This window comes from Pelodiscus sinensis, chromosome 15 (genome assembly GCF_052426305.1).
Source record: "Pelodiscus sinensis isolate ZL-2025 chromosome 15, ASM5242630v1, whole genome shotgun sequence".
NCBI classification, from domain to species: Eukaryota; Metazoa; Chordata; order Testudines; family Trionychidae; genus Pelodiscus; species Pelodiscus sinensis.
In genome coordinates, this window is record NC_143066.1 from 27,392,558 (window position 1) to 27,415,132 (window position 22,575).

The 22,575-nt window shown below is 40.0% G+C and overlaps 1 protein-coding gene across 2 annotated transcripts in view; it reads left to right on the plus strand.

Moving 5' to 3' along the window:
- FAM20C (FAM20C golgi associated secretory pathway kinase) overlaps window positions 1–19,678 on the plus strand; it is a 104,573-nt gene extending 84,895 nt beyond the window's left edge. For both annotated transcript variants that reach the window (XM_075899530.2, XM_006112825.5), the window contains 6 exons: window positions 783–898; window positions 12,640–12,820; window positions 13,474–13,583; window positions 15,690–15,771; window positions 17,038–17,097; window positions 18,553–19,678. In XM_075899530.2, coding sequence (XP_075755645.1) covers window positions 783–898; window positions 12,640–12,820; window positions 13,474–13,583; window positions 15,690–15,771; window positions 17,038–17,097; window positions 18,553–18,805 — 802 coding nt within the window. In that variant the 3' untranslated portion in view covers window positions 18,806–19,678. The remainder of the gene's footprint in view (window positions 1–782; window positions 899–12,639; window positions 12,821–13,473; window positions 13,584–15,689; window positions 15,772–17,037; window positions 17,098–18,552) is intronic.
- Window positions 19,679–22,575: the final 2,897 nt, after the last annotated feature.

Below are 22,575 nucleotides of genomic sequence, written 5' to 3' on the forward strand. Positions count from 1 at the left end.
TCTCTTCTACAGAAAGCTTCTTACGCAAAAAGCCTGTAGTGTAGATGTAGCCTTAAGGATCTACAGCCTCGTGTAAAACATAGGTCCTTGTCTTAGAGTTAGGTTTGATGCTTTTAGGGATATCCAACCAGGAGTTAGGGTTGGAGTCTTATCTGAGAGATAAGAGACCTGATTGCTAATCCAGGTCAACTCCTCACCAATGCAGAGCTGTTCTCTAAAGTATATTATCCATTGCTTCGACTAAAGGTAATTTTATGTCTAGGCATACATTGATACTTTGGTTGCATGCTAGGGTCAGGGCTTAATTCCTCTGGTTATCCCAGAATGGGGACAATAGGTCATCAATGGAAGACACTGAAACTTTACATCTTGGGAATGAAAAAGCAGTGGCTAATATACTTTAGAGAACAGCTCTGCATTGGTGAGGAGTTGAGCTGGATTAGCAAGCAGGTCTTTTATCTCTCAGATTTCTAGGAATTTACATTCCATAATGTTTTTCATGAAACTCTATTTGCCCCTGCTTTTACACTGTAAAGCTAATTCAGGACTTGTATTTAAAAATTATTTATTTAGCATGGATGATCTGTTAAACTTGATGAGACTTTTTGAACTATAAAGGCCACAGATAAATTTAGTTGTTGCCTTCTAGGAATAATGTACCTCTTTAGTTTCCATCACTATTACATATTTAGGAGTAAGAATTATCAGAGGGTTGGCTGCTGCTCTGTTGTTGTTGTTTAAAAATTTTTAAAGATAAACTGCCCCTTTTATTTCACTTCCAGGATCTTGGATTTTCGTCGTGTTCCACCTGTTGCCGGTAGATTGGTTAATATGACCAGGGAAATTAGAGATGTTACTCGTGACAAGAAATTGTGGAGGACATTTTTCATTTCACCAGGTAATTTTATGCATTACATTGCCCTCTTCCTAGGTCACGAGAGACATCTGTTGTTTAATTTTATATCATTTTAAATAATAACAAATATGGTTTGTCTGGGGAATTGCTGGATCAGGTCATGCTCTACTGACGGCAAACCATCTCTTGCATTGAACAGAGTGTCTTTTTTCAACATTGTTGAAACTGAGTTGGTTCTAGGATATGAGAGACACAATGTAATGAGGTAATATCTGTTATTGGACCAGCTTTTGGTGGTGTAAGGTGCAACCTTTCCAGCTATACAAAGCTCTTCTTCTATTCTCTGCTTCCTCAGAAAGCTTGTACCTTTTCCCAACAGCAGCTGGTCCAGTAAAGGATATAACCTCACCCCCCTTAGTCCTTTGGCCTGTCACATATCCAGTGAGTTTGATTTGTGGGCATTAGTTTGTAAATACCAGTTATTCAACTAGGGTTTTATGTAAAGCATTTTCATCAGTTATTTGTAGATTATTCAAAACAGTTGTCACTTAGCACATTTGCTATTTATTATGCTTGGCTATTGGTGCTACGTGATTGATTTCCACTATAGGTTACAGGCTATCATTTCTGCTCTCTGATGGGATGACTGAATCCTTTATAAGTGGGAGGGAAGCTTAATAAATCATGTCAGTCCCAAATGTTCTCATGGACAAGTACTTACATCAGTATCCATAACAAGGCAATGTGATGCTTGAGCAAATATGTATGAAGGACACTCCTTCCAGGTGAAATCCAGCTGTGTTCTGAAGGCTATTCCAAGGCCTAGACAGCACTTAAATCCTACATATATGCCCAGAATAAGGCTTACTTGTGATACAGACAATGCATAGCCCTTGTTCTGGCCCCCTGGGCCAGAGAGAATATTAACCTCCATAAATATTTTTGTAGATAATAAAATTGCATATTGAGAATAACCAATAAAAGGGGACTATCACTGCAATGAATCTGTGGGTGTTATTCACGGTATGATTCAGAATGCTTTCTTCAGTATTTGCCCACCTCTAGTTGCCTCATAAAATGCAACGTTTGAATTTTCAAAGGCTCATTTTTAAGAATTTAATAATCCACATTCCCCATATGGCTACTCTCTGCACAAACACAGAGTAAGAAGCATGTGCTTAATTCCCACTGACTTTATGTTATGTTACATGATGTACAGTGTGCTGGAGTGTTTTTCTGATCTGAGGGTATGTAATTTGCCTAAGGTCATTCAGGAAATCTGTGACAGAGCTGAGAATCGAACCAGGATTTCTTCAGTCCCAGTCCCAAATCTTAATCACAAAAGAATCCTTCCTCTCTGTTTCTATGAACATAATTGTTACATGCCTGCATCAAATGGAAAACATAACTCTTCATTTGAGGTTTTTATAACAAAAATAGCTATTTATTGTCCGTTGCATTTCTGCACATAAAATCACCAATAGAGTCATTTGTGAGTCTACATTTTGAGATAATGAAATACTCTCAATATTGTTCTAAGTACATTTTTAGCATACAGATATTTATAGCAGTAACTTTACTTGTAAGATAAATTGCATAATTGCAAAGCATTAAATCTGCCCCCAAGTTTTGAATGCCCAATTTTGCATATACAAGTAATCGACTATGCTCACAAAATAATGTATGCTGCCACTTTGTGCATGCACACAGAAATATGGGTACTCCAGTTAAGCATTTGAGTGACAAATGTGAATTTTCATGGACAAAATATGTGCACAATCACTGCATCAATTATGGATGTAAATACTGTGGGTAAAATTTAAAGATAAGACCCAGGCTGAATATCTGGTGGATAATGCTAAATTAAAGTTTGCTTTGCTCACTTGAAATGTTAACTACTGTATTCCCGTGTTTGTGAACAAGATATGGAAGGGCGGTATAGTCCTTTTTAAAAAAAAATTCCAGTTTACATACCAAGGTTTTAAGGGAAACCTTGTATAAATTCTGGAAGTAGAATCATAAAACAATGATACAATATCTGAGCAGTTTAAAGCAACTGAAGCAATGAAATTCAGAAATAAGACTTTGAGTTAAGATAAAGATCTTTGTCTCATCATGATACAATTTTGGACATTCAAAGGAAGGTCCAAACATAATCCTTAATCTACATCTATTATGTGATTCAGATAAATCCAATTAAAATATTTGATTAACCGTGAATCAGGCTTTGTTGGAGAATAAAATGCTTAACCTGTGTGTTTTTGCATTATAGATTTTCTAAATAAAAAATCAATATACCTTTCTTACAGCATGTTGGTGAATTGCAAAACCATTCTCTGCAAATCCCTTGTTTAATTAGCCAGACTCGCATTACTGTAAGAAAAGCCTGCATCTTGTATTTCATACTGACCTTAAAAGGCATTCATTAATTAATGTGGGATCCAGAAGTAATAATGGTCTTACATTAAGTATTGTTGGATAAATCCAGGGACCTAACACCGAGCCCAAACAGCAGGCTAAAGATCTCCCATTTGATCCCACAGACTTCAGTGCTAGCTTCACAAGTGGAAATCCTCAGGTGTCATCTGGGGCTAACACAGCCCTGATGCACACCTGCTGCAGCATTCATGATGTGGTAAAACATTTGACCATATCAAAGCCATCTCTCAGATTGCCCAATTGGAAATTCCCCATCTCTGCTCTCAGGGGTTATCTCTACAGAAGCATGGGTGGGGGGCTTGATTTACCTCTAGAAGGGTCTCCCTTGCCGCATTTTGTGCTAAACTGACTAGATTCAGTACATACAACACAGGCATAATAAGGAACCACAGAATAGTTCACATCTCTGAGTCACATTGAGTCTTCAAGATCTCATGGGATTCCCTCAGTAGTTGAATGTTAGAGAGTATATTGTCTCTGCAGCAGTGCATGGGGAGAGTAAAGGGTTGTGGCGACTCATACCGTGCATCTAGACTGGCAAGATTTTGCGCAACTGCAGTTGCTTTTGCACAAAAACTTGCCAGCTGTCTACACTGGCCACTTGAATTTGTGCAAGAGCACTGATGTTCTAATGTAAGAATTCAGTGCTTTTTGCCCAAATACTTTGACACTCCTGCTCAGGGATAAGCCCTCTTGCACAAGAATACTTGCACAAGAGGGCCAGTGTAGACAAGCACCTTAATTTTTTGCGCAAGAAAGCCCGATGGCTAAAATGGCCATCAGAGCTTTCTTGCACAAAAGCGCGTCTATGCTGGGCACGGATGCTTTTGCGCAAAAGCCCGTTTTGTGCAAAAGCATCCGTGCCAATCTAGATGCTCTTTTGCGGAAATACTTTTAACGGAAAAACTTTTCCGTTAAAAGTATTTCTGCAAAATCATGCCAGTCTAGATGCAGCCATAGTGTCTCCTCCATACATATAACTTCCAAGTCCCTACATACATCCCTTAAAGTCACTGCAGCAGTAGTTGCATTAATTTTGCACAAAGCTTCCACCAAATAAAGAAATTACCCCAGAAAGGGGAATCTCCGGCTGTGTGGATCCAATGGACCCATACTTCCAGCCAGCTACAGGAGTGTGGAGAAAGCTACAGAGCCTCAAATGGCCCTGTACCACATGAAGCTATATGGCTTGTGATCACACCAAAAGATGTTAGGGCCAAATCCTCAGTTTATTCTATGATGTGTGGAGTGAGCAAATCTCAGTCCCTGCAATGGAATAATTTATGGGAAAGAACCTCACAGAGTTTTATTACCTGAGTGATGTCTCATGGGACAGGGCTCTCTGGCCTTCATATGCCAATAACTGGCAGGCACCTCTTGTTTGGAACTACACACCAGGAAAACTCTGAGAAATGCAAAACCCTGAAACTGGATGGCTGCAGGGTTAGTCACTATGTTGTGTGACATTCCAAGAGAAATCATATTGCAGAAAAAGTGCACTTGCAGGCATTTTGGACTAAACATAAGACATGGAAATAGATAAATAATCATTTAAATTAATTATACATCCTTTGTAACAGAGGCGGCTATGGAAACTCTAGTGCTCTTTCAAATGAATAGTAACTTACTATCAAAAAGAGAAAGTGGGCGAGGTAATATTTTTGATTGGACCTTGTCTGTTGGTGAGAGAGAGAAGCTTTCAAGCCTATATAGCAGTGTTTCTTAAACTTTTTAAGTCCGAGGAACACCAAGCAATATTTTTTTATGAGGAACACCAACGATTTTTGGTTGAGCAAAAAATTAAAAAAACAAACATACGTCAAAGGAAAAGCATTGGGGAAACGTTATTAAGGAAAAAAAAGTTGCCTGTCCCTTTAAGGGTGGCCATTTTGGATTCTGTTGTTCTCCGCAGCATACCTCCGACTGCCTTGCGGTACACTGGTATGCCATGGAACACAGTTTAAGAAACACTGCTATAGAGAGCTCTTATTCACGTAGCCAGAAGAGACATATTAATGTTGTCAGCCACAGTTTTAGGAGGGATTGGGGCAGCAGTTTAAGGAAATCCTTGTTACACAGCTAACAACCATTAGTGCTTTCATTCCAGGGGATTGTGGATTTTTTTTCCAGCAAACAATAGCAAATCTGAGCCCATTATTATTCTGAATGGGTAGATTAATTCCTGTGCTGCTTTAATAAGTATTCAGGATTATATCCTCTTTCAAAACTTGTGATTGCTAAGGGACAGCTAAATGCACAGTGTTAAAACTAACTCTACTTTCAGTGAAATACTGATACAGCCAAGACATTTGATTTTAAAGAATCTTGACACGTTGCTTTTCTACCTGAGTAGAATTATTGTTCCGCTTACATTATGAAAACGACAGATGAATGGATAGATGCAGACGCCTTTTGGGTTTTAATTGTAATTTTCGGGCCAAACCCTTACTATTCCTACTTTTCTATCACTTGATTATGATTGCAAGACATGCTATCAGATCTTGTCAATTCATATTCATATGCCTCAACTGTAGGGAAAATGTACTGCAGTATCTCCGTGAGCCCTTCAAAACATTGCTGCTCATGGTCTTTGGCAATTCAGTGGAAGTTTACACATTGGTACATGACATACTACAAGTGTTCCAGTGCACTTGCCCAGCCGAAATACCCCCTCCCTTTCCAGCATGCAGTCTTCTAGGCTTTGTCTACACTGCAGAGTTTTGCGCAAAAGCGCAACTTCTTGCACAAAAGTGCATCCACGCCTCAAAAGTGCATCGCAAAAGTGATCTACTTTTGTGCAAGAGAGTGTCCACATTGCTGTGCTTTTTCTGATAGGCTCTTTTTGCGCAAGAAACCCCCACAGAGTGTCGACACATACTTTTTTGCACAAGAGCTGTAGCGCAAAAAGGAGTGATTCCTCATGAGGAGAAGAATAACTCTACTGGGAAAAGCCCTCTGTCCTGTCGAGTTACTGGGTTTTTTTTTTTTTTTTTTTGCACAAAAACGTGTCTGAGGTGTGGACGCTCCGCTGGTTTTTGCGTAAAAATGGCCGTTTTTGCGCTAAAAACGTGTAGTGTAGACATAGTCCTCATGTTGATGTGTCCACCATCCTTTGCACTAGGAAAGAGCAAGCAGCTTGCCCCAGGGTGGCATCCTTTGCAGATGTGCTCCCCTATGTCTGCATCCCCCCACAAGGATATCCATAAATTGGTCCTTTTGGTATAAAGAGGTGTCATAATATATTATTAAACCAAATACTGCCCTTGGTCCCCACATGGGGCTATTTCTGATGTCCTGTATAAGCTATGAACATGGCCTTGGTCTATCCATGTGTCATGGCAGAATGCAGTTGATCTACTTTCATTTAAAAGAGACTTTTTTAAAAAATTGAATTTATCTTACCTGGGCTTGTGGATTTTTACAAATATTCGGCATCGGTGATTTTGATTTTTTTGGCTAAGAAATTATTTGGAAGAATGCAATTGAAAGAGATAGACCCCCATAATAATACAAGCTGCCCTCAATCCCTGCGTGCAGGAATTGGTAGGAATATTTTTAAGGGCATAACACCCATTCATAAGAAATATGCACACCCCATTTCTCTCATTTCAATGATGCCCAAATGTGAGCTACAGTGCCCAAATCCTTCAGTCTTCTGTATAATCCTATTGAAGCCAATAGGACGCCAGGCCACATGTCTGGGCCAACAGAGCATGCAGCTGGCAGCAGTAAAGGCCTTGTTATTGACTGTAACTTATCACCAAGAAATACTCTTGTGGGTTTGCTTCAGATTTGTTGTCCTAACAACAGGACATATCTGGCCATCCTTCAATGCGTGGGACCACTCAAGTCAATGGGAGTTCTGTGTAAAAATCAATAGCTGGATATGCCCCAATAAGAACAATGATTAATTGGAAAGCACAGTGCAGCCAGCACATATCATGTTAGCTCTGTCATCCCCTACCACAGCTGATGTGATTGTGGTGTTGTGCCATAAAACTTTTGCCGTGGGTTTATTTAGATACTATTATGTGACGAATGCCAAATTATTAGTTCCGGGTGCTTTCACTAACTGTATGGAAAGCCCTCACTGCTTTCTGTTGATTCCAAGTCAGAAACAAACTATTGCTCCCACTTAGCCAGAGGTACAAAGTGCTGCATTTAATGTCATTCCTTTCTAAAAAAGGTGAAATGTACAGTGGACATGACAACAGACCAGTGTCACTGGTGTGTGTTTTGCTCTTTACAAAACAGTTTTGGCTCAGGATAGTGAACTTCCTCCCGCCAGGTGTAAACAGATTCAAAGAGATTTAAAGAGAAACTGTCTCGAATTGTCAAGACAAATAGCAGTGGATCATCCACCTCTGCAAATGAACAGGCAATACCAGCACTTGACTACATTAAAGTATGTGGGCTAGATGGCAGTTTTACTATCTGCCCCAAATATGGGGCAACATGCAATTTTGCTGACCCCGGAGAAGAGCACAGATGTGAAGCTAGGCCATTGGGATCCCTACATGGGAATTTTATGAAGGGGGGGCCCTTATTCACCCTTTTAGATACCTGAAAACTGCTATCATGTCCCCTCTCAGTCTTCTCCTTTCCAAACTAAACAAACTCAGTTCTTTCAGACTTTCTTCGTAGGTCATGTTCTCTAGACCTTTAATCATTCTTGTTGCTCTTCTCTGGACCTTCTCCAATTTCTCCACATCTTTCTTGAAATGTGGTGCTCAGAACTGGTCACAATACTCCAACTGAGGCATAATCAGCACAGAGGAGAGCGGAAGAATGACTTCTTGTGTTTTGCTCACAACACTCCTGTTAATGCATCCCAGAATCATGTTTGCTTTTTTTGCAACAGCGTCACACTGTTGACTCATATTTAGTTTGTGATCCACTCTGACCCCTGGATCCCTTTCTGCAGTACTCCTTCCTAGGCAGTCATTCCCGATTCTGTATGTATGGAATGGATTATTCCTTCCTAAGTGGAGTAGTTTGTATTTGTCCTTATTAAATTTCATCCTATTTACCTCAGACCATTTCTCCAGTTTGTCCAGATAATTTTGAATTATGACCCTTTCCTCCAAAGCACTTGCAATCCCTCCCAGCTTCATATCATCTGCAGACTTAATAAGTGTACTATCTATGTCAATATCTAAATCGTTGATGAAGATATTGAACAGAACCGGTCCCCTGCGGAACCCCACTTGGTTTGCCCTTCCAACATATACCAACACATACAAATACACTTGTTAAAAAGTCCATGTTAAATAACATGGGGGCTACGTCTACACTGGCCCCTTTTCCGGAAGGGGCATGTAAATTTCACCAGTCGTCGTAGGGAAATCCGCGGGGGATTTAAATATCCCCCGCGGCATTTAAATAAAAATGTCCGCCGCTTTTTTCCGGCTTTTAAAAAAGCCGGAAAAGAGCGTCTACACTGGCCCCGATCCTCCGGAAAAAGTGCCCTTTTCCGGAGGGTCTTATTCCTACTTCGAAGTAGGAATAAGACCCTTCGGAAAAGGGCACTTTTTCCGGAGGATCGGGGCCAGTGTAGACGCTCTTTTCCGGCTTTTTTAAAAGCCGGAAAAAAGCGGCGGACATTTTTATTTAAATGCCGCGGGGGATATTTAAATCCCCCGCGGATTTCCCTACGACGACTGGTGAAATTTACATGCCCCTTCCGGAAAAGGGGCCAGTGTAGACGTAGCCGAAGGGTATGGGCAGGAGAAAAGTAATATTACAACAGGGCCCCCTTAATCTGCTTGGGGCCCTAAGAAATTGCTTAGTCTGATTTTGCCCAGCACTACATCTTAGAGCGCAGACATCAGATGTGCCAAGGCTCCACCTCATCCCTCCTACAGATTTCCCCACTCCGCACCCACCCGTACAGGATGAGGAGCAATGGTTAGAAGGTAGCTGCTCTTCCCACTGCCCTGTCCCCTTCAATATGGGTAGGAAGCCTGGGGAAGGGAAGTGGTCTTTTTAGTCCCCTCACTCCCCTATTTTATCCTGCAGCTAGTATCACAATCTGACCCTGTGTGTGATTTTATATAAATCTTCCTTTGTGTTTAGCCTGGAGTCTATTGCACTGTTTTGTCTAGCTAAATTTCTTTCAAAGGCATAATGTCAAATGTTTTTCCTCAGGAGTTATTGTCTAATAGTACCACTGCTTAGTACAAGGCGATAATCCAGGTTCCCTATAAACTGCAGCTTACCATAGCATTCAGCCAAAGTGCAGCCCACATCCCCCTTCATTATGGATTATGAGACAGGTTCAGATGGATGAATGAAACCCTCCTGATTTAACAGTTGTGATCAAAGACAAAGCTGAAAAGCTTCAGTTCTTGCATAGTCTTGTGGGAAATGGCAGACAGACTTGGGCTACTATGACTGTTTGGAGAAGAACCTTGAGAGGAAATAAAAACCCCTACACATTTCAGACTGAGGAGTCCTGGATTTATAGCCAATAATAGTTTATTTTTAAACTAAACTGTAGGTAGTAAGTAAGTAAGTAGATAGATAAATAGACAAATAGATAGAGTTGTTTTCCTATGCAATTTGAAAGATGTTTTCTAAAGGTGACAGTATAAACATGAGTTACAGGAATGTTCCAAGTTATTTAAAGGATAAATTGAGTGTGTTTCCTGTTTAAAATCCAATAATCATATCCTTAGTTGAACAAACACCAAGACTGAAGGCTGAGGTGATTATAAGAAAAATCAATACAAGTGGTTTATCAGCCACGGATATGGCTATTTTTCTGAGTTATGGGAAATCTCCTGAAGTTATCATTCTTATCCTAAAAATGTGGAGGCAATGCTCACATTTTAAATGAAAAGAAACATTTTTTAAAGGGAGTTTGCTCAAATTGCCATAAGATTATGATGATGATGATTAATTATTATTATTATTATTATTATTATTATTTAAAGTTCAAAACTTCTTTTTGGTCCTTCTTTTCCCCCTATTATAATTTCTCCTCTTCATGTTTTTCTTTTGCTGTTTTTTTGTCTCTCTCATTCTCCTGGTCAAAATGGCTCTTGCTCCCAGGATAAAAGTAATATATATTTGTTTGCATTGCATTTTGGAACCAGATCAGGAGCCTGTGTAAGTAAGCATTGAACACACAAATGTCTTGTACCCTCATTGGGTAATAATAGTTACCAGCCTATCAGAGTACAAGGATTTGCATGCTCTGTGGCCACTGAATAATAACCATAGAAATAATGCACAAATCAGATGCCCATGTCCAAAGTACAGGGAAATAAATAACTAGGAAAAACTCTAAAGTAATAATCCCTCAACCCTGCGCTTTGATTGTTTGAGACAATTTCATGGTAATCAGTCTGCCCTCTAAATAATAGACCTGAGCCATTCCAATCAGTAAAAAGCATCATCACAGCTTACTGCACTTTCATATGCTCCTGAATTTAACAGTACATCCAACCATCCTTTACAAAAGGACACATCAGCACCATTGTAGCTTATGCCTGTGTCTGAAGGAGTATCCTCTTTACACATGCAATATGAGAGCACTGTACTGTCAAGGACCATTCTTCCGCCCCATCTTTTCTCCTCAACGCAGCACCTGCCTAATTGGTATACACTGTTCTGTTTCCATTTGGGATGCTTCTTTTGCTCTGAGCTAAATCATGCTGTTAGCATGGAGCTCAAATGAAACAGTTAAGCATAGCTGCACCACCCCAGAGCAAGCACCAAGAAGCCTTTGGCTTTGGAGACCTTGAGCTGTCCTATTGCACGAGGGGAAAAGCAACTAGCCACACTTCCTTACATTGTTGCATGGTGCTGTCCATGCAGACGGCAAGTTCTGCAGGTCAGCCAGTGAAAGGGTGTGTGCTGAGCCATGGCTTCACCCCTCCCTGCCACATTCCCAATGATTTTCTTCCCAGGAAGAGCAACTCGGTACGCAGCACTCAAGCACAGCTGTGGCTACTCTGCATGGCCTTGGGGGGAGCAGTGCTGAGTGGAGTTTTTACTCCTTGTCCCTGTGGCACAGTAGTATAAGGAGAAGACACAATCTGGCACAACTTATATTTTACACGTTTGTGCAAAGCAAATGTTTAAAAGCCCTATAGTAATACCATAATAGGAACTTCTCTCTGCTTTTCATCTTAATAACCTGCTTTCTTCAGTGGGATGAAGTATTCATCCTTCAGCCTTCTAAAGTATTCACTTGGGCAGTGGATTGGAGCTGGTAAAACAGCTTGGCATTTCTAATACCAATACGTTATGGTGGTTGTGAGACTGTGATGTAATAGACCCTGTACAATATGAGAAGTGGCTGTTGAGGCATTCGGTTTGTTGGCTAATGGAATAATACAGCACGCGGAGAGGAAATGTGTATATAAGATATCTACCGCCAGAGCTAGCTCCATGATTCCCTGGAACAATTGGGTGTGTATCAAAAACAATTCTCCTTTGCAAAAAAGAAAACATCTTATACCCAGAAAAGGCCATCCGTGCTGAAAGAATTCTAAAAAGTGACTATTGATTGTGACAACTTTAATTTCTGAGTTCCCAACTTGAGACATATCAAAGGGACACAGTTTTCAGAAAGTGCTGAGCAAACTCCTCACAATATTAGTCATTGTCTAACAGGCCTGCCAACGGGGGAGAGGCGGGACAAAGGAAGCAACTGCCCTGAGGCCCAATGATTCATAGGAACTGTGGCCTCTAGCCCCATTTGAATCACTGCTGGAGCACTGCACGGCATAGTCCAAGTGTCCTTTTGTGCTGCCTGGCGAGGCAGGGGTGCTGCATGATGCACTCAAGGCAGTCCTGGTTAGGGGGCTGGCTGCCCTCGGTCCTGCCCCTTCTACATGAGGCTCTGCCCCTTCCAGGAATGCAGAGCCAGGAACCCCTTCCACCTTGCCCAGCAGCCCAACATGGCTGTCAGCTCCCCTGTTGTCTAATGATCAGGTTTTGCATTTAGGAGAGCTATGTTAACTCTAGAACTTACCATCAGTGTCTGTAGGGTTCAGAACAACAAATATATGCTCTCAAGATACATTGATGATAGAAAAGTGTGGCAGAAACCCTCTTTTATTTCACTTGAGTATATATAAACTGGAAATATTCACAGAGGACCTGCTCCAAACCCACCGAAATCAATAGCAACCTTTCCATTGACTTGAGTGGACCCTACTAAATCAGGCCCTTTTAGCTCATTGAAGGCAATGGAAAGACTTTCACAGCCATCCGTGGACTTTGAGTCAAGATCATCTATCTGTTCATAGTTGTTTGTATATTTCTGTGTGTTTTACTGGCTCTAAAACAGGAATAAAAGAGAAAGTTTTCAAATATTTCCCTTCCTTTGCCAGCAAACAACATCTGTTTCTACGGCGAGTGCTCATACTATTGCTCAACCGAGCATGCTCTTTGTGGAAAGCCAGATCAGATTGAAGGGTCCCTCGCTGCTTTCCTACCTGACCTGTCTTTAGCTAAAAGGAAAACCTGGAGAAATCCATGGCGGCGCTCCTACCATAAACGCAAGAAAGCAGAGTGAGTAGTGGAGACCAAAGGGCTTTCCAATAGCAGAGCTCATGTATTGCTGGGTAGAATATGAGCAGAAGTTAATTTAAAACATCCACAAACTCTGCAGGGGTCTAAAAAAGCCCATTGAAATCAGTGGGAGCCTTTTCATTGCCTTCAGTGGGCATCAAATCAGCCCCCTATGTAATGAGGTACTTGGAAAAAAATATTTAAAATGCGGAAGAAACATGTGATTGCTGAATGGGCTTTCAGTGGGACTATGCCACTATGTCTAAAAACAAGCACTTGCACGAGTCTTTTCAGTATTAAGACCTGTAACAGCTTTTGGGTAGGATAAAACTGAGCAATATCTCTGTCCAGTAGAGACACAGTCAGTCCTAAACAAGTGTAGAATAGTTTAGCTATCTGGCCATGTAATTACTTAGAAGGCACAGCTCATCTCCCAGTTTTTGGTCACATATTTTCCTTAAACTCGTGATCCTTCCAGAAATTCTAGAAAATTCATCAGGCCCCACCTTTATCACAATTTGTATTGCTTGAAACAGCCTGTAAAGTTGATTGTGCATGTGCTAAACCTAACCCACTGCAGTACAAGTACATTTCTGAAATCTCTGAGTAACCTTTCAATCGGATATAAGCCATCTACAATATCTCTTTTCCAGATGGGAAGTTGATCCAGATTATTGTGAGGAGGTTAAACAAACACCACCCTATGACAGTGGGACCAGAATTTTGGATATCATGGATATGACAATTTTTGATTTTCTAATGGGTATGTTTCAGATGTTTTTAAATTAAATGCAATGTTTAATTACAATAAGAATCAGTTCTCTATACAGTGCATTGTGTAGTTCAGCAATTTTCTGATGCACAGCTGCAATTGCAGATAGTGTATGTGCAATTTGGGTAACTGAAAAATTGCACTTTTGTTTGGACATAAATTTGCATCAGAGCAGATTAGAAGAACAAAATTTTATAGGAAGAATATACTGTAAATAAGCACAGCAATGAATGTCCTTCTTGTTAGTTCCCTGAAATGTTCTTCACGGAAATTCAGAGCTTCTGCAATATAGTTTACAGTGAATGTCACTCCGTTGTAAATGGATGCTTTTTAATGTACATCTCCAGACTATACACGATTGGCAAAGCTACGATTTAGTCATGGGTATTTATAGCAAAAGTCATGCACAGGTCACAGGCAGTAAGCAAAAATTCATGGTCTGTGATCCACCCATGACTCACTATAAATACCCTGACTGAATCTTGTGGTGGGGTTGCTGCTGGGCCAGGATGCCCCGCTGGGAGCACTGCTCTTAAGGGAGGGGCACGGGCCAGTGACACCAGTTGCCAAAGGCTGCCGACAGTAGCTTCTCCATCTGCCCCAGGACCCCTGATGGGGGCCACCAAAAGCCACTGTTTCAGCCACCCTGGAACAGCTGCAGAACACACTTAGAAACAGTATTTTTTATGTGTTCAGAAATAAAATAGTTAGTTACAAACATGAGACAAGAGTAAGAAATCTTAGGCCTACTGTAATGGACTGACCGTGTGGCTACAGCTTGAGACCACTTGGAAACTGAAGCCAGTGTAAACTGCAGCTGCTCACTGAGTGCAAGATGTTAGGAAATATGCTAAGTAACATGTTTAACTAGCATGACATTAAATATTATTTCACACTTATAATAGATAAGGACACTGGATTTAACTGGCAATGGTAAATGCTGGACGCTAAGTTGTGTTTAATAACACGTTAGTTAAGTCATATTAGATAATGACTTTTCTAACAAGATCCATTTTGCCCAATGCAAACACAGGGCTCCTTGAGCAGAGCTTCATGCCACTGACACCAAAAGAATACAATATTGGTGCTTTGTGAACTGACTGGATGCCTGGGAGGTGGAGTATCACGGCCTATTTTTCCTATGGGCTGGATGGACAGGCAGTGATAGCTCCATTGGGAGGTAAATTTATCATAGAATCATAGAATACTAGATCTGGAGGGTCATCGAGTCCAGTCCCCTGTCCTTATGGTAGGACCCTGTACTGTCTAGGCCATCCCTGATAGATGTCTACCTAACCTGCTCTTAAATATCTCCAGAGATGGAGATTCCACAACCTCTCTAGGCAATTTATTCCAGTGTTTCACCACCCTGACAGTTAGGAACTTTTTCCTAATGTCCAACTTAAACCTCCCTTGCTGCAGTTTAAGCCCATTGCTTACTGTTCTATCCTCAGAGGCTAAGGAGAACAATATTTTTCCCTCCTCCTTGTGACACCCTTTTAGATACCTGAAAACTGCTATCATGTCCCCTCTCAGTCTTCTCCTTTCCAAACTAAACAAACCCAGTTCTTTCAGTCTTCCTTCATAGGTCATGTTCTCTACACCTTTAATCATTCTTGTTGTTCTTCTCTGGACTTTCTCCAATTTCTCCATAGCTTTCTTGAAATGTGGTGCCCAGAACTGGACACAATACTCCAAATGAGGCCTAATCAGTGCAGAGTAGAGCAGAAGAATAGTGATATTTTTAATAAATCAAAAGAAATAAATATTAAAAAGGTCCCAATTGTGCAAAGTCCACAGTTGGAAGATATTATAGAATCAAGCTAAAAATTATTGAATACGAATATATTCTGTAATTTGCCACATATTTTAGCATTTTTCTGAGCAAATAATGACTAACTATAACAATTTTTCATAGATAACTAAGAAAATCAGAAACATTTTAATCTTGGTCAAAATAAGCAATTTCTGAACTACTTTCTGATTTGCATTTGCAGCAACAAAACTTTAGGAATAATAGTGTAGAATTTTGTTGTTTTGATTTATTCTGTCATCATTATATTATATTATTAATATTATTATTTATTTATTCTCTAGGAAACATGGATCGACATCACTATGAAACCTTTGAAAAGTTTGGAAATGAAACATTTATTATCCACTTAGATAATGGAAGAGGGTAAATATGCTAATAATTTTATTGATCAATGAAATAATTTTGGCCACGCTAACTTCATGACAATACATCTACGGAAATACTTTATATGTTTCAATATATACATTATTAATTATTAGTATTTATTAATATTACAGCAGTGTTGAGAAGCCCTAACTGAAATCAAGGATCCATAGGATAAGACACTGTATGAACACAGATATAAAACTGTCCGGCTGCGTCTAGACTGGCATGATTTTCTGGAAATGCTTTTAACAGAAAACTTTTCCGTTAAAAGCATTTTCGGAAAAGAGTGTCTAGATTGGCATGGACGCTTTTCCGCAAAAGCACTTTTTGCGGAAAAGCATCCATGGCCAATCTAGACATGCTTTTCCGCAAAAAAGCCCCGATCGCTATTTTGGCAATTGTGGCTTTTTTGCGGAAAATAAATCTCAGCTGTCTACACTGGCCCTTTTGCGCAAAAGTTTTGCACAAAAGGGACTTTTGCCTGAATGGGAGCAGCATAATATTTCTGCAAAAAGCACTGATTTCTTACAGTAGGAAGTCAGTGCTTTTGCGGAAATTCAAGCAGCTAGTGTAGACAGCTGGCAAGTTTTTCCGGAAAAGTGGCTGATTTTCCAGAAAAACTGGCCAGTCTAGACACAGCCACTCAGTTTAAAGAGCTTTGAATATTTATAGATAAGACAAAGAGTGTGAGAAAGGAAGTATTATTATCCCCATTTCACAGATGGGTAACTGAGACCAAGAGAGATTATATGAATTACCTGAGCTGACGGGGAAGGCTTTGGTAGAGGTGGAATCGAATCCAGATGTCCTTAGCCTCAATTCTGTTCATTAATCACAAAACCATTCTTCTGTTCTGGTAATATAATTTACCCACATTCAATTTTAACCCAGCATAATAAATCCCCATCAATTTAAGACACAATCTTTGTTTTGTTCTTTTGACTTGAAAAGGCTTGTAGAGAGAAATGTGAAGCCCGGGTGCATTATTTGCTGAGGCCCCAGCCCCTCCCACTTCACTCAGATTTTACCCCATTTACAGTGAGTGGGGGTGTTAAGATCAGGAACATGGTACATTATCTACTCTTTTCCCCCTTCTTATCTGCTCTGAGCTTGATCATACACCCAGTGGCAAACCTTCCATTGCCTGAATTGATCAGGCCCAAGATTTCTAAAGATCTTTTTTAATTTTCTGGAATCAAAAATCACAGACGCACATTAGTCTCTGAGATACTCTTTGTCATTTCATCTTTTATTTTTCAATAGATTTGGAAAATATTCCCATGATGAGCTCTCCATATTGGTGCCTTTAAACCAGTGCTGCAGGTATGTTTTATTTTGGTATTTATTCCTAATTTGTAATGAGCCCTGTTTTTAAAGGTGCCAGGAGTGAAATGTTTAGTAGCCATGCACTGCATAAATCATTCATTTAAAGTGCCTTGTATATTGTTGGATGTCTGCTGTTGACCAACACAATCTGTTTGTTTAATTGGTGCTTGCAAAGCTAAGGAAGTGACCACAGTCAAATGTGGTGAAAACAGATGCAATAGAGGGCTTTTGTCTATGGATTTCCTGTCTAGAGGTATACCATGCTGAGCTCAAACTAGAAAAGGAGATTTCATGCAGATTGTATGTACATCATTGCATGTGTACTGCATATCTCTCCGGCTTAATTGTTTTTTGGGGGAGGGGTTAATGCTAGGTTATTGGACATAGAAATTGTCTCTAAATGTTGTTTCCTGTCTTCCATAAATACCACTAAAAAAGACGGGTGGTATACAGTATTCTTGCTTAGAAAGTTCTGCACTTAAGGCACTTAGGAGCATAAATTTCACTGATTTTGGAGAGAGTTAGGCACCCAATTCCCTTTTGAAAATGGGACTTGGGCTCTGATGTCATTTAAGCACTATAAAATGTTATTCAACAGGTTTTTTCATGTACATACCCGATTTGCATCTGCAGAAAGAGACTTTCAGGAAAACTGTTTCAACTGCTTACAGTTGATTTCTTCAAAGAAACCTGACAATCATAAAAATCAACCTAAGTAACATTTGACAAATGGGACATAGGATCCTAACTCACTTAGATGGTTTTGAAAATTTTATCTTTAATATCACTGGCCGAGAATTTCAGATGAGACTAGTGATATTTGGTGCCTTAATTTTTGCATGCCCAACCTGAGAAACTGGAAAGAGGACTAATTTTCAGATGGTGGGTTCTCAGCACTTTCTGAAAATCAGGCCTTTTAATATATCTTAGGAAGGTATTTAAAAACTGAGCCACATAAACCCACTGATGAGTTCTGAAAATTTTGGCCATTTGTTAAGAATATCTGCACATGTTACATATGTACCATGTTTCCTTATGTTAATATCTTCCATGTTATCATGAAAAGGACTCTGGGTATGGCTAGACTACACTCTGGTATCCTGGGAAAAATCTTTCACATCCAGGGACGAGTTTGCTCTTTCGTTATTTTTTCCGGAAGAGAAAATGCACTCTTTCGGAAGCCCCTGTATTCCTCTTTCTACAAGGAATAAGGGAGCTTCTGAAAGAAGGGTTTTCTTCATCATTTGGCCAAGTCTAGATGGGCCTAATATCAGAAAAGCCTCTTCTGACAAAAGTATAGAAAAAAGCCATGCAAAATGCATAGCACATTTTGTGTAGCTTTTTTCGAAAAAAGTGGCAGTGTAGCTGTACCCTAATTCAGTTTAGTCTTTTATGCCACATGTAATGGAGCATAATTCAAATACTGATTTACTCCTTTTCCTTTACTCCTAGAATAAGGAAGTCTACCTATCTGCGATTACAGTTATTAGCCAAGGAGGAGTACAAACTAAGTCACTTGATGGAAGAATCTTTACTAAAAGATAAAGTTGCACCCATCCTTTACCAGCTGCACCTAGAGGCAATGGACCGAAGGCTACGGATTGTTCTCAAAGCTGTTAGTGACTGTATAGAAAAGGATGGTTATGATAATGTGGTTGAAAATGACTTTGACAATGAGGTTAACACTCTTACAACCAAGAGGTAGTGAAATCACATGAATGCATTTTTACTAGCTAAGTAAAGAAGATAAAAAGTCTTGCAAAAGACTGTGTATGCAACTTCGTGAATTCAGTGAATTCAAAAATGAGATATAATTGTTTCCAAAGTAGGTAAAGTGTAGAATCTGTGAAGGATTAGTTAATTAAGAAAAATAAGTCTAATGTGATGCTTTTAAATAGTTCTTAAATGAGAATATGAAAAGGTTTGGAATATATTGAGATCACTGACAAGCGACTCTAGTCTGGTGGCAAAACACTTCCTGCTCTTTTTGTATAGACAGGAGGCCTTTATTTAATATTTTGTATTTATATATGATATATCTATGAAAACCACAGACCTACCTACCAAATTTAACAAAAAAAGGACAGCATAGTTTTGTGACTCACAATTTATTCTTGGTGACGGTCCACTTGGTATTTTGTGTTAACCCTTTAAGTGCTCTCATTCACTGTACCTAATTTAAATTGACTGCTTTGTTTTTCAGCTACTCGGCATTTAAAGGGTTAAGACACATGAACTTTTAAAAGCAAAAATAACAACAATAATAATAAATACAGTGTTTAGCTGAAAGGGGATTTTGATAATTGTGCATTGACAAGAATACTTGAATGTTGGTTTTACAGAGTGATGTAAAATGACAAGTTGTACTATTTATCCATAAGAAAGCAGCAGCTCTGATCTTTCTAGACTATTGTAGTAGGGCTGTTACTTTTCCAACGTTGCTTTTGATAGTTTTGTGTAAATATATACATATATGGGTAAAAGCTGCTTTGGGCAGCTTCTAGGCTTACTTTTGCAGCATTTTTGTGGAATCGTTTGCAATGTGGTAAAAGTGCAATAAAGATATGGCAAATGTGTAGCCAGAGTGTCGGAATGGATTCATTTAAATTGGAAATGTATTTCAAAAGAAAAATGTATACTGACTAAATATCCCAGAAGTAGATGTTTAATCTGTGATCACATTTGGCAGGTCTAAATAGAGATGGTTGTGCCAGAGAAGGCCACTGATGGGTACTGTACATGGAAATGCTGTAACAATTTTGCTACTATGTGGGCAATTGTAATATTTAGCCACAGTCCTGAGTACAGGGGGCAAGCAGGGGCTTACTACCCCAGGAAGAGCTCTGGGAGCTAACATGACTCTTAGAAACACTATGCTTCTTTGATTTTCCTAATTCCCCTTGATATAGCTCAGCTGCTTTCCCTTCTGGACTGGGTTAGCTGTCTAGACTGGAAAAGAAGTTTTGGCAAAGCTATATTCCCCCCTATTCCTGTATAGAAGCTTGTTCTTCCCAAGCACAAAATACCAATAGCCACAAAGTGAGTGAGGTACAGAAGGCTCCATGTCCCCTTTCCCTGGACCTATTATTTGCCTGTGGAAATTCAAATCCTCCAATGAGTGCACCCACAGGCTATGTCTACATTCGTGGCATCTTGTGCCAGAAATATGCAAATGAGGCTAAGCATAGAATATCACCATGCCTCATTTGCATACCTAATGAGCTGCCATTTTGCAGAAGAGGCTCTTGCGCCAGAAGGAACTGTCTACATTGCCCCTTCTTGTGCAAAAAAACCCTCTTGCACAATGCCATTACACTGATTATTTTCAGGAATAACGGCATTGTGCAAGAGGGATTTTCTTGCACAAGAAGGGGCAGTGTAGATAGCTCTTTCTGGCACAAGAGCCTTTTCTGCAAAAATGGTGGCTCATTAGGTATGTAAATGAGGCTCAGTGATATTGCACGCTTAGCCTCATTTGCATATTTCTGGCAGAAGAAACCACAAGTGTACACATAGCCACAAAGTATATTTTGATTGTTATTTTATTCTTTGCCTTCTCTGAATTGCCTTTATCCTGAAAAAACAGAGATGTAAGGAATGTATCAGTGAGATTTACCTGGGGGAGAAACTTCAGTGTTTGTTGTTAGCTGTGAGACTCCATTTTGAATCAGGTGGAGGAACCCAAATGGCTAGCACCTGGGCCTAAGAGACTATAAAGTCTGCTCCATGGGGGAAGAGCTGATTTGATTTACAGAGCTGTGTCTGGTTAGAGTGCTGGTTCAGTTCAGTGAGGTTTCTTCAGTATAGGAGCTCAGCTGTGTTAGAAGTCTGCTTTGGTCCTTTAAAAAAAAGCTGATTCCTGCTTGTGAGAGTTTAGTGTACCTCAAGAGTTTAGTTTAGCCTGGGAGAATAGAATAACTGAGAAGGTCTTTTCTTCCTGAAAGTGTGGAGTAGCTTAGGCACCTACTACAGTTCTGTGAGCTGGTAGAGTCTAGTTAAGGGCTTCTATTAAAAGGTTTTATTATGTGTATGAGGTGGGAGAGAAAAATCTATGAAGGCAGGTTTTACTTTTCATGAAGATGAAGCAGCTTACTGGTCTGTAAGTTAAACTAATAGCTTTCCTCTCTTACTTCTATCCTCTCTTAAACTAAGCTAAAATTCACTGCTTATTGCTGTATGTCAGTGGTCTCCTGACTCCTTACTCTGTTTCCTTCCCTACATTTTGACCATATAGTATGATCACAGTGAGACAATTCTGCAATGCTGCGATTTCACCTGATTCATGCATTCCTATGTTTAAAAAACAAAACAGAAAGAGGGTATGGAGGGGAGGGCTTTCCTTCCAAATCTATTATGCTTACAAAAACCAGAAGTGCTTCCACCTTCAGAATAGCGTTGCTTGTTGAGGATACACATATCAATTAACCAATTGAAAGAAAAGCTAGTCCATGGGCAGGTGGACAGGCTAAGACTTTAGATACCAGGGTTCAAGTTCCTGCTCTGCTAGGCTACATCTATACTGCACTGTTTTGCACAAGAAATATGCAAATGAGGCAAAGTGTGGAATATTGCTGCACCTCATTTGCATAATTAATGAGCAGCTGCTTTTTGCACAGAACCTCCCTCTTGCGCAAGAGCCGTTCTTCCTGAAAAAAGGGGGAAGAAGGGCTCTTGCGCAAGTGGGCTCCTTTTTGCAGAGAAAGCGGCTGCTCATTAATTATGCAAATGAGGCATGGCAATATTCCATGTTTTGCCTCATTTGCATATTTCTTGCGCACTAGAGTGCAGTATAGACATAGCCTTACTGTTTTTTCCTTGTATTTTGGCCAGTCATTTAGGCTACAGCTACACTGCAGGGTTTTTACATAAGAAGTCTTTTGAGGAAGAGTTCTTGCGCAAAAGCGTGTCCACACCACACACATTGCTTTTGTGATGCACTTTTGCACAAGAGAGCATCCACACTGCATTGGTGCTCTTGTGCAAGAAAGCTCTGATTGGCAATCAGAGCACCTGTGCTTTTTTGGATAGGCTTTTTCTGAACAAGAAACCCCTGTGGAGCGTCCACACATGCCTTTTTGCACAAGAGCTGTAGTGCTAAAAGGAGTTATACCTCGTAGAAAGAGGCATACCTATACCGCATAAAGCCCTCTGTTCTGTTGATTGACTGTAGATTTTCTTGCACAAAAACATACTTGAGGTGTGGATGCTCCATGGGTTTTTGTGCAAAACCTTTGTAATGTAGACATAGCCTTAGTTTCTTTATGCCTTAATTTCTTATCAAACAGGTGTTACAGCACTGCCCTTCTGCTTAAAGGTATTGTGAGAATAAGCACATTAAAAATTGTGTGATACGCAAACACTCTGGTAGTGGAAGACATATAAATACCTCAGCTAGAGTTCTGCAAACTATGGAGCACCTTCAACTTTGTTTCAGTGGCAATTGTGGGCACTCATGACTCAAGCTAAAGCACATTG